The sequence below is a fragment of the Oncorhynchus mykiss genome, chromosome 23 (genome assembly GCF_057628025.1).
Source record: "Oncorhynchus mykiss isolate SJ-2025 chromosome 23, ASM5762802v1, whole genome shotgun sequence".
Lineage (NCBI taxonomy): Eukaryota > Metazoa > Chordata > Actinopteri > Salmoniformes > Salmonidae > Oncorhynchus > Oncorhynchus mykiss.
The window spans coordinates 1,614,566-1,627,109 of NC_143044.1; the positions used below are offsets into that span (position 1 = coordinate 1,614,566).

The 12,544-nt window shown below is 41.8% G+C and overlaps 1 protein-coding gene across 2 annotated transcripts in view; it reads left to right on the plus strand.

The window, feature by feature from the left end:
* oga (O-GlcNAcase) overlaps positions 1-12,544 on the plus strand; it is a 31,463-nt gene that overhangs the window by 13,415 nt on the left and 5,504 nt on the right. The window contains exons 11-17 of one of the 2 annotated variants that reach the window (XM_021580134.3): positions 398-601; positions 1,478-1,652; positions 6,542-6,627; positions 10,927-11,031; positions 11,333-11,424; positions 11,518-11,710; positions 12,106-12,265. In XM_021580134.3, coding sequence (XP_021435809.2) covers positions 398-601; positions 1,478-1,652; positions 6,542-6,627; positions 10,927-11,031; positions 11,333-11,424; positions 11,518-11,710; positions 12,106-12,265 — 1,015 coding nt within the window. The remainder of the gene's footprint in view (positions 1-397; positions 602-1,477; positions 1,653-6,541; positions 6,628-10,926; positions 11,032-11,332; positions 11,425-11,517; positions 11,711-12,105; positions 12,266-12,544) is intronic. The other variant, XR_016490863.1, reaches the window with a different exon arrangement.

Consider the following 12,544-nt stretch of genomic DNA (forward strand, 5'->3'; position numbering starts at 1 on the left):
AATTCCTACAAATAGGCTTAGTATTTGAAACTATTTTCAAATACATTATTTCAAATACCAGACCTGGGTTCAAATGCATGGGAGTATTTAAATATTGTATTTTTAAATGCTCAAATACACAGACAAGTGTATTTTAAAATACATGCCAATACTTTCCAAGTGTATTTCCAAATGCATTCCAATATTCAACTACTTGTATTTTCAAACAAGAAATATAGAAATACTTATTTTCAAATGTCTTTGTGTCGGGAATATATCTTAAATAGTGTTTGAACCCAGTTCTGGTGTGTGTGACGTACGTACGTGTGTGTGTGTGTGTGTCTGTGACTCAGATTTTCCAAAGTGATTTGCAATTAAGTGACTTATGTTTAAACAATTACTTGTATTTGTCTTTCAGGATGTCTTTGTACCTGGTCCCAATGAGAAGGCATTGTATACGGCAGAGCCTCTCTCTCTGGAGGACCTGACCCTGCTAGCTGAGCTCTTCTACCTGCCCTATGAATACGGACCCAAAGCCCTGCACATGCTCAAGGAGTTCAACTGGCTACGGGCCAATAGCAGCACCGTCAGCGTCAACTGCGAGGGCAAGGAACCAGAGAAGGTAGGTGTAGGGGATGGAGGGATAGTTAGGAGGGAAATTATCCCTAAATTAGCCTTTCCTAAAAAAAAATCTGATATTCAGAGCTATGAAATATTCAGGTGTGTTATACAGAAGACTGCCCTATTTGGTAAAAGTCCATATTATGGCAAGAACAGCTCAAATAAGCAAAGAGAAACGATGGGGAAAGAAATTTCTTGTGTCAAAAGAGAGAAATAATATAACATCATAAAGGGAATAATCGATTGTACAAAAAAAACTGATCTAACTAATCGGGAATTACTGGAGTTATCATCACTGCAAATGCAGTTAGACTGTATCTACGAGGAAAAGGTCCGGGGAGCATTTGTAAGATCCAGACAAAAATGGATGGAAGTGAGAAATACAAAATATTTCTTTAATTTAGAAAAAAGGGCAGGCGGAATGACTTCTGATGTAAATTAATGATCAAATACTCCAAATGAAAATCCAAAAGAAATCTCTCAGCATGTTTCCCAATTTTATCAGAATCTGTATACATCAGCCCAGTCAACTTCCAATATGGATTTTTTGGGGGCAATGTAGCAAACACCGCTAAGAAGATTTGTAATTATTTATCTGTTATCTGAAACAGATAAGGAATATTGTTTGTGATACTACATTTCTCTCAGCAAGATTGTTTTGGTTGAATATCTATGGTATATACAAAGGGGGAAAGCATGGAAAATATTGTATCAGTAAAGGAAGCTTCATTTAAAATTTTACATAGAATTTATGCTGTGTTTTGGAAAGATTCAAGAAGGAATATTGACTAATTGTGATTTCTGGGGGTGTGTATTTAAGATTCTGTTTAAAGAGATAGGGTGCCCTAAAGAACACCACCCTGTTGTCTGCCCCCAGGTTGCGGAGTGGAAGTGCCGGGCTGAGAAGTTTGAGGAGATGTGCTGCTCGGTCATCCAGATGTTCACCAGGCTCTCTAATTCAGCCAACCGCACCATCCTCTACGACCTCTACCCCTACATCTGGGACATCAAGAGCATCACCTCCATGGTCAAGTCCTTTGTCCAGTGGCTAGGTACGCACGGACACACACACACGCTCACACATCCACACTCATATTAGGCAGGGCAAACCCGTTTTGGTGATTTCTGATATATCATCAAAATAAATCAATCGCGGCACATTTTTGGAATCATTCAGCAGTTTTTATCCGATTTTTAAAGTACAATGCCATTGGAAATTAATGCTGACGCTGCCTCCGGTTGACAATACATTTTCATAAATAGCCCAATGTCAAAACCATTTTAATGTGTCCAAATCAATAACTAATATGCAGAAACAGTTTGACTCTTAGAACATTTTATGTTTCTGTTTTCAATCTACACATGCATGTACAGCAACAATAGTAATCAATCACCAAAAATACAGTTGTCTTGACAAGTGTCAATAAATCACTGAAATAGCGAGGAAATCATGTTGTACATGCTTTTGAAACTAACAAAACAAAAAAACAGATTTTTTTTTTACATCACTGGTTAGACAACAACCTGTAAAAGACAGTCAGTTACATTTTGGAGTGATGCATTTTGATTTGTGGGTCCCCGAAACAGAAAGAGAAACACAACACTTATTTGTCAACCATTCATATTGATGTCACGTTGAAATCGATTGCGTGAGAGGGGGGAGAACTAACACAGCTCAAAAAACACACACACTGAATCTGGGAATAAGGTGTACATCGCTGGTTATGGGACAATTTGTGGAAGACATCATTTTGTAGTGTTGCATTTTGATTCAAGTGGGTCGCCAACGCGGTCAGGGTACACAACACTTTTTTTTGTTAATCACTTCCATCGATATCACTCTAAAATCAATAAAGCAGGGGGCAAATGTTTGGGCTGTTCAAACTAACACTATTCAACGGCCACACTGAAACTTGGAATAACCTATACATGGTTGGTTAGATGAGAACTTGTAGAAGGCTTATATCTACGTATTGGATGTTGATTTCGGGAGGCTACCATCATGGAAAAGGGGACAGACTTCATTTTCTGTTAGTTAATGTAAAACAATCACGACGTGGCATAGGACATCAACAGTGACAATGGTTGGCTGCTATTTATGTGATAGTCTGAATGTCAAATCCATGTATTGGTGTGTGGCCAGCGACTTTGATAGAGAGACCGCCCCGAGTGTTCCGTGCCATTTCATTAACTCTGCGTTCCAAGTCCTGTGCATCCCAGCATGTTACAAAATCAACGGTACAAAACCTATGATATTGATATGCTTTAAGCAGTCAATCTTATGTCATTGTGATGACTATAAACTTTTATACTAACATCACCAATCTGAGGTAAAAAAAAGGATGTGTAATTCCACTTAATGTTATAGGGTGACAATGCAAGCTTTGTGTAAGGTAGTAACACAAACTGTCCACGTTAGGGAAATTAGCGCAATATACAATAATTTGATGTAAAATACTAAGTCATTCAACATGTCAATTTAAGATGATAGTATATGTTGCCCACTCACGAACTAGTACAACAATGACATCTGTTTCTCACTTATTGAACCATTTAGAGAGTTTAAAAATACTCTAGACTAGAGTCTCCATAGTTTCCGTGCAGCAGCCTGAATGTTTGACGTCCCTACTCATACACACAGACCAACTAGGTACGTATGGTATGGACACCTGGAACGATTCAGCATGACTCCGACTCCTCAGAGCAGCAGAACAGTTAGTAAGTGTAGGACATGAAACGCATATACTGTAGGCATGAACAAATAAATGTCACGTCTTTAAGCTTCATGGTGTTAATCCAGTGAAAATGCAGCTATTCTCATGGCTAGTTTTAGATGAGCTGAAAATATACACAAAGGTGAATACCATTGAGGTAAGCATGTTTATGAGCATTACAGATATGTTTATGACCATATTACACTTTCTCCATGCTAAAAATTGATAGTGCAGCTGTATGGTTTTTCATCTGCCGTCCAGTCTTAGGTAGTTTAGTCATGCACATATTAATCATCTGCACAGGTACTGTAACTATAGTGTCCACTGCCCAGTCTGCTTAACAGATGGATAAAGCATATTTGACTTGGCAACGCAATATTTCACTTCTCTTGGCTTTCACCTGTGTTCAAGGTGAGTCTAGAGCACTCTTGTTGTCAGCTCTTACGGGCTCGTATTAGGATAACTTAGGCTTAGTTTATATATCCACCAGTGCCAGACAGACAGCTGCTACGTTGCTTGTCAATCGTTGTTTTGATTCTGTTTTTATTGCACTTTTTGATTTGTTCATTTTACTTTTCGACTGACTGAATGCCGCTTGCACTGCTAGCCACACCGAAATAAATTGGTCCACCACCACTAAGTGAAGTGTCCGTATCAGTGGTGATAGGTCCAGATATGGGGTACTGCTGCTTGCTGTGTGTCAAGTAACAGGCTTCTGCGTTCACTCCCACCCCTTAGCGTGCCAACGAGCTTGGAGAGAAAGGTGACTGACTGTGGAAGGCCATTCTGGTGCAAGAACAAAGATAACAATGAATGCTCTGAGGCAATGTGTTACCGTATTGAAACTATTAGTTTCATAAAATGCCCTCACTAATGCAGAGGTCTGCAAGGTCAATGCAGAGCCTATTCTCAACACATGCTCTGTGTACCAGTGCTATTGCTGGCTCTGAGTGCCTGGCCTCTCCTGAATAGTTTATTCTAGCTGTATCGGAGCCAATTCTCTTTGGACTTAAAAACACTCCGTCTTACACGCACCTCAGCTACATGTAACATGTCTTGATAATGAGTCAACCAGTCAGGTCAACCAGTCAGATCCCAAATGCACCATTATACAGTTAGAACAACTTTTCTGCGAGAGGTCGTCTGCAGCCATAGAAAGCTGTTTTGATCAACCCTGAAGCACTAGCATGGCCTGTAGGTTACACAGTAACCATGTTTCATTCACAGGTTTCTGTCCAGAGCAGAAGACTCTAACCTATACAGTAAACAGCAGGCAGCAAACCCACACTGGCAGAACCACTGCTATATCATAGCTATAATGGCATTATAAACCAGTATAACATTTTAGACTGTAGAGAACCATTTTGTAGGTCTTTGTGAATAATTTAGTGGAGGTCTGTCTTTCTAAACAGCACTGGCTGTGGGCTAGCTAAACAGAACATTAAGCAACGTAAAGGCTTTCCCTCATCAGGTCAATCTATTGTTTTGTAGACAACACCTTCTCTTTTATTACTAAACCGCCCTCAAGGCCATATCAAAGAGCTGTATTCTATGTATTCATCCCCTTACTGGTCTGTAGTTGTGCAACCGGCAGTCAGTCTTACCTTCTCCTCGCTGGTGTTTGGACACATTTGCTAACGACTATCTTCTACTGTTCTCTCCTTTCACCGTGTGCAGATGGACAAATCCTCAGTACCAGTTTCTACTGCTATTGGATCGCAATGGCCGACGTATGCTCACTGCTGGCCTTGTCACCTTTGTAAATGTTTTTTGTTTTGATTGATTTTCATATCAGATTAAGAGATTTGATTTGGGTGATGGAAGGAAAGCTGCCCTCCGGATGAAGTCACAGTCACATTTTGCGCAAGCGATCTGTAGTAGCGAGCGATAAGCGTTAACGTTTTTTATTCTTTTTTTCTCTGACAGCATTTGTTTCTCTCTAACATGTATGTTTTTACCAGTAGGCCTTTTCATAGATGTGTCTTGGACAGGCACTGGGTGCACCTACACACTTGGGTTCACACCAGGCTTTCAGATTGTTAGTCTCTCTACCATCCTCTAGTTTTGGGGTGCTAACTACAGTATACACCACATTTTTCAGTCTTTAATATGCTTTGAAGGTGACTAGTCGTTCCTTCACAAAGCGACTGGCAACTTACATTGCAACATGACACGCTGAGGCAAGCAGAACAAAACTGTGAAATAACAATTTTATTAAGATAGAGATCTGTGTCTCCAGTGATTCACTCCCAAGCAGCTAAAAGCTAGCTGTGAGTTCCTCTCTGTAGGTGCATCTGTGTGATGAGTGGAGCCAGCCTCGTCAGAGGAAGTTTTCTAGTCAGGGTGAGGTTGTTACTGTATGTTATAGCAGGAGCGTTCACTCTATTGTAATGTTCTCGTGCTGCATCTGTGTCTACACATGACAGGAGACCTCACCAGATGTGGCATCGTCTATCAATCTGATCTCACTCTATATAGCACTTTTTTTTTTGTAACAAAGTGCTTCACAGGCACAAAAACCAATGATGGCAATCACTCATATATTTGAAAGGTGTGACTGACAATACCATTTTCAAGGCTGCTCTTGTAAGAACGGAGCAGAGTGCCAACACCACAGTAGGTACTCCCCAGTCAAGCGAGCACTTGAGGTGCACTGAAACTGCACCCCTTTTAGTTATGTGTCTGCATGGAACTGTCCTCTCTATGTTGAGTTTTTTTTTAATTCAAAGCCTCTCGCTCTTCCTGGTTTGAGTCCTTCTCCCTGGTCATGTGCTGAGGCAGGTTAGATGAGAATGTGACTTTAGATGAGGTGCTGGGATCAGTGGGGTGACGGCAGCTGAAGCTTACACAGTAGGACGAGTTCCTCCTAAACACTGATCTAAGGTCAGTTAAGCTAGTTAGAGTATGGATGACTTGGAAGTTCTCACTGCAAGTGAACCAGAATCCGACTGTTTGAGTCAGGCTTTATAACCTCAATGATTCTTCCCAGTGAGACACACAAAAGTAAGCTTTAGTTGCTCGAGCCCCAAGTCCAGCCAAACCCATTTCATACACATTTTATTATTTTAAGAAACTTTTTATTTTCTTTAGAGTTATTGAAAAATAATGATAACCTGACCCTCCTTGAACCCCCCCCCCCCCCCCCCCACCACCTATCTGCAAGTTCCGCTCTATTTCTGGGTCCCATGGTAATGCTGTGTCCATCCGCCGCTGTGTGCTCCTAACAGGGTGCCGTAGTCAGGCCACTGCACAGTTCCTTAGTGGAGACCAAGAGCCTTGGGCCTTTAGGGGCGGTCTAGCAGGAGAGTTCCAGGTATATACCAATGCACTGACTTCACAGATCATAAATGTGATGTAATGCTAGTAAAGAAAATAAGAGTTTTGTGTTGAAGAGAAAGTGGTTGTTGCGCACAGCAGACGCGAAAGGGTTTGGTCTGTCTAAGGTGGGCTTATTACTAGGTTTAAGTCTCTTTAAAGGGTGTATACCTCAGAATCCTAATATAAATAAGTCCATGTCTTGGACAGAGTGCCTGTGAATTTGTAAAGGTATTGGTCCAACCAGCATCTGGTATGGTCTGATCAGTCTAAAAATGGAAAGGGTGAACTGACATCGTAAAAAGCTAAAGCAGTCACACTGGTTTTCTAATCTCCAAAGTGTCTCAAATTCGAATTTCTTTCAGCTGACTGCCCAAAGGAGATGCTGCTTTTCCTTGGCGCACGCGTTCTGCCTCCTCTCCCCTGAACGTGTGGCATGGCTAGTGTTGGATTTCCATGACATCTCATTTCTTTGCAGGAAACGCTCAGTGCAAAAATCCCCCCTTTGCACACGGAAGCGTATGCATCACAGCGCCAGCGAGAACGCAAGCGAGTCCGCCCGCACAAAAAACTCTGTGAGCAAACACGATTCTCCTAGTCTAGAATATACTGTTGGACGATCCTCCTACACTGTTGGAAACATTTTTCTTCCCAACTCTGTAGTAGATGATCTTCAAAAGACTTGGTGGTTAGTGTTTAGCTGTATCTAATGTTTAATATACAGTACCAGTCAAAAGTTTGGACACCCACTCATTCCAGTTTTTTCTTCTATTTTCGACATTGTAGAGTAATAGTGAAGACATCAGCAGAATGAAGTAACACATATGGAATCGTGTAGTAACCAAAAAAGGTTAACAAAATCAAAATATTTTTGAGATTCTTCAAAGTAGCCACCCTTTCCCTTAATGACAGCTTTGCACACTCATGGCATTCTCTCAACCAGCTTCATGAGGTAGTCACCTGGAATGCATTTCAATTAACAGGTGTGGCTTGTTAAAACGTAATTTGTGGAATTTCTTTCCTTCTTAATGAGTTTGAGCCAATCAGTTGTGTTGTGACAAGGTAGGAGTGGTATACAGAAGATAGCCCTGTTTGGTAAAAGACCAAGTCCATATTATGGCATGAAAAACATCCAATAAGCAAAGAGAAACCACAGTCCATCGTTACTTTAAGACATGAAGGTCAGTCAATCCGGAAAATGTCAAGAACTTTGAAAGTTTCTTCAAGTACAGTCGCAAAAAACATAAAGTGCTATGATGAAACTGACTCTCGTGAGGACCGCAACAGGAAAGGAAGACCCAGAGTTACCTCTGCTGCAGAGTATAAATTCATTAGAATAACTGCACCTCAGATTGCAGCCCAAATACAGTTGAAGTCGGAAGTTTACATACATCTTAGCCAAATACATTTAAACTCAGTTTTTCACAATTCCTGACATTTAATCCAAGTAAATTCTCTGTCTTAGGTCAGTTAGGATCGCAACTTTATTTTAAGAAGGTGAAATAATAGTAGAGTGATTTATTTCATCTTTTATTTATTTCATCACATTCCCAGTGGGTCAGAAGTTTACATACACTCAATTAGATTTGGTAGCATTGCCTATACATTTTTTAACTAAGGTCAAATGTTTCGGGTAGCCTTCCACAAGCTTCCCACAATAATTTGGGTGAATTTTGCCCCCTTCCTCCTGACAGAGCTGGTATAACTGAGTCAGGTTTGTAGGCCTCCTTGCTCGCACACGCTTTTTCAGTTTTGCCCACAAAATTTCTAAAGGATAGAGGTCAGGGCTTTGTGATGGCCTCTCCAATACCTTGACTTTGTTATCCTTAAGCCATTTTGCCACAACTTTGGAAGTATGCTTGGGGTCATTGTCCATTTGGAAGACCCATTTGCGGCCAAGCTTTAATTTCCTGACTGATGTCTTGAGATGTTGCTACAATATATCCACATAATTTTCCATCCTCATGTTGCCATCTATTTTGTGAAGTGCACCAGTCCATCCTGCAGCAAAGCACCCCCACAACATGATGCTGCCACCCCCGTGCTTCACGGTTGGGATGGTGTTCTTCGGTTTGTAAGCTTTTCTCTTTTTCCTCCAAACGTAACGATGGTCAATATGGCCAAACAGTTATATTTTTGTTTCATCAGACCAGAGGACATTTCTCCAAAAAGTACGATCTTTGTCCCCATGTGCAGTTGCAAACTGTAGTCTGGCTTTTTTATGGTGGTTTTGGAGGAGTGGCTTCTTCCTTGCTGAGAGGCCTTTCAGGTTATGTCGATTTAGGACTCGTTTTACTGTGGATATAGATACTTTTGTACCTGTTTCCTCCAGCATCTTCACAAGGTCCTTTGCTGTTTCACACCAAAGTACGTTCATCTGTAGGAGACAGAACGCGTCTCCTTCCTGAGTTGATATGATGGCTGCGTGGTCCCATGGTGTTTATACTTGCGTACCACTGTTTGTACAGATGAACGTGGTACCTTCAGGCATTTGGAAATTGCTCCCAAGGAGGAACCAGACCTGCAGAGGTCTAAAATGTTTTTCTGAGCTCTTGGCTGATTTTTTTTATTTTTTTCTCATGAAGTCAAGCAAAGAGGCACTGAGTTTGAAGGTAGGCCTTGAAATACATCCACAGGTACACCTCCAATTTACTCAAATTGTGTCAATTAGCCTATCAGAAGCTTCTAAAGCCATGACATCATTTTCTGTAATTTTCCAAGCTGTTTAAAGGCACAGTCAACTTAGTGTATGTGTTACCCACTGGAATTGCGATACAGTGAAATAATCTGTCTGTAAACAATTGTTGTAAAAATTAATTGTGTCATGCACAAAGTAGATGTTCTAACCGACTTGCCAAAACTAGTATGTTAACAAGAAATTTGTGGAGTGGTTGAAAAGAGTTTTAATGACTCCAACCTAAATGTATGTAAACTTCCGACTTCAACTGTAAATGCTTCACAGAGTTCAAGTAAGAGACATATCTCAACATCAACTGTTCAGAGGAGACTGTGTGAATCAGGCCTTCTTGGTCGAATTGCTGCAAAGAAATCACTGCTAAAGGACACCAATAAGAAGAAGAGACTTGCTTGGGCCAAGAAACACGAGCAATGGACGTCTAATGTGGATATCTGGATATCGGTGGATATCTGTCCTTTTGTCTGATGAGTCCAAATTGTATTTTTTTTTGGTTCCAACCGCTGTGTCTTTTGAGACGGATGATCTCCGCATTTGTGGTTCCCACCATGAAGCATGGAGGCGGTGATGTTGGAGTGTTTTGCAGGTGACGATGTTGGTGATTTTATTTAGAATTCAAGTCGCGCTTAACCAGCATGGCACCCACAGCATTCTGCAGCGATACGCCATCCCATCTGGTTGCGCTAAGTGGGACTATCATTTGTTTTTCAACAGGACAATGACCCAACACACCTCCAAGCTGTGTAAGGGCTATTTGACCAAGAAGGAGAGCGATGGAGTGCTGCATCAGATGACCTGGCCTCCACAATCACCCGATCTCAACCCAATTGAGATGGTTTGGGAAGAGTTGGAGTGAAGGAAAAGCAGCCAAAAAATGCTCAACATACGTGGGAACTCCTTCAAGACTGTTGAAAAAGCATTCCAGGTGAAGCTGGTTGAGCGAATCCCAAGAGTGTGCAACGCTGTCATCAAGGCAAAGGTTACTACATGATTCCATATGTGTTATTTCATAGTTTTGATGTCTTCACTATTATTCTACAATGTAGAAAAAAAGTACAAATAAAGAAAAACCCTTGAATTAACTTTTGACTGGTCCTGTATGTTAGACTTGTGTAGTTTTGCTCCTGGAGTTTTGTCACTGTGTCAGCGCCAGCATCATGACTTCTCTCTACAGGAGGGCCTTGCCCTGCCCAGCGACTCAAAGTGATGCCTTAGACCAGACACGGGGAATGGAGCAGCAGTATCTCCTTTAGCCAGCAGCACCTTTTTCAGACCAAGCCTTTACTCCTCCCATATATACCTGTAACTCATATCCCTCTGTCTTTTTAAAAGAAAACATTCTTTATGTGCTATGCTCTCATAAAAACAGTTGTGATGATTTGCTACTGCTGCTCACTGTCTAGCCAAAAGTGCCACAGAAGCCATTTTTAGTCATGTTACTTCCATGTCTTGGACCATTGGCTGGTTTAACCTTCCTTTGACACCCAGTCATTGTTGGTGCCACAGTGTCTTAGCAGTAGCAAAGGAGCTCTGAGACAGTGAATGCTGAGACCGTGCCTGATGTCAGTTATACTGAACCTTTCTGTTTTGATCCCTCGACAGAGATTGTTGCCAATCGACGGGGCAAATGATCTTTTCTTCCAGCCTCCTCCCGCACTGCCAACATCCAAAATCTATTCCATCAGGCCCTACTATGCTAAAGATGAGGTAAGGAGAGTTTTTATGGCACCGTTGCCCTACATCAGTAGGTGTGTCTGTCTGTGTATGGGTGGGTGTTATTTCCCTGTATGCAGTCAGTGATTAGCTGAACAGACTGGGTGTAACTACACGCTATTGGTATCTGAGCTGTCCTCACTTAAACACTGCTTTGAGGTTCATCGGTAGGCCTGTTTACCCATTCTGCACTGTCAGCAGTCTCCTCCATTCCTGTGTGTGTGCGCATGCACGTGTGTGTGCGCATGCACGTGTGCGTCATCCTGAGTCCTTTCTAACTGCTCGTGTGTTCCAGCATGCAGTTTATAAGATCTGCAGAGAGATGTACTCTGAAGGAGTGGAGGAACTGCCCTTCTCTGGAGAGGAGCCAGACCTCATAGGCGACAGGTAAGAACCTTTTTATTTTAGTTGTCATCTAACATTTATTTTGAAAACTATGGAAGTGGAGACAATTCACCCTAATGTGAATTCTTTCTCCAGGTTAGTAGGAGGGTTCCTGAACCTGAGTCCAGACTATGGGTTTGTCCTGGAGGACGAGGAGGGGATCTGTGGTTACGCTCTGGGCACTGTGGACGTCAAGCCCTTTGTCAAGAAGTGTAAAATGAGCTGGATCCCCTCCATGCAGGAGAAATACAACAAGCCCGACTGCCAGAAGGACCTCTCTGAGGCTGAGGTAGGAGACTGGTTTGACGGAGTCTCTTTCGCTTGACTGTTGTTATTCTAGTTCTGTGATACTTTTTTATATATATATATATATATATATATATATATATATATAAGTTGTGCCATGAACATGATATCTGGTTGTTTTACCTACTTTGGTCAAATGCACAAATACCCCTTTCACACTACTGAACTGAGCTGAACCAAGCCGAACTGTACTGGCTGGGCCTGGTTACGCATCCACCATAGTTTCTGGAAAGGACGATGTCAAAGGAAAATAACTGAGACAGCTCAGTACAGTTCAGGTGGGCATGGTAGTGTGAAGGGTATAATTGTCAATTGCCCTGGCTGAGAGTGTCTGTTAAATTACTAAATTGGCAAACGATCTCTCTCCCCCTCCCGTAGAAGATGATGTTGAGTTTCCATGAAGAGGAGGAGGGCCTCCCAGAGTCATTCCTCTCCAACTTCCCGTCCCTCATCAAAGTGGACATACATGCCAAGGTCACCGACCCCAGCGTGGCCAAGAGCATGATGGGATGCCTGCTCTCCTCCCTAAAGGCCAATGGTAGGCGGAGTTGACGGAACCTGTCTTAATCAATCAAGCACATTTGCTCGGGGGAACTAATCTACAAATCATCCCTAGCAAACGTCTATGATCCATTATCGAAAACTTCAGTCGTCCACATCCCAATTATAATGTATAAGGATGCTTGTCATGAGCATGTATGACCCCCTTATGTTGTATCCTCATCTCATAATGGTCCTAGCTAAATACCAGCCATTTTGAGTCTGTTGAAAATGTCCTACGTCGAGAGACGTAACATTATTATCCTTATAATAGTAT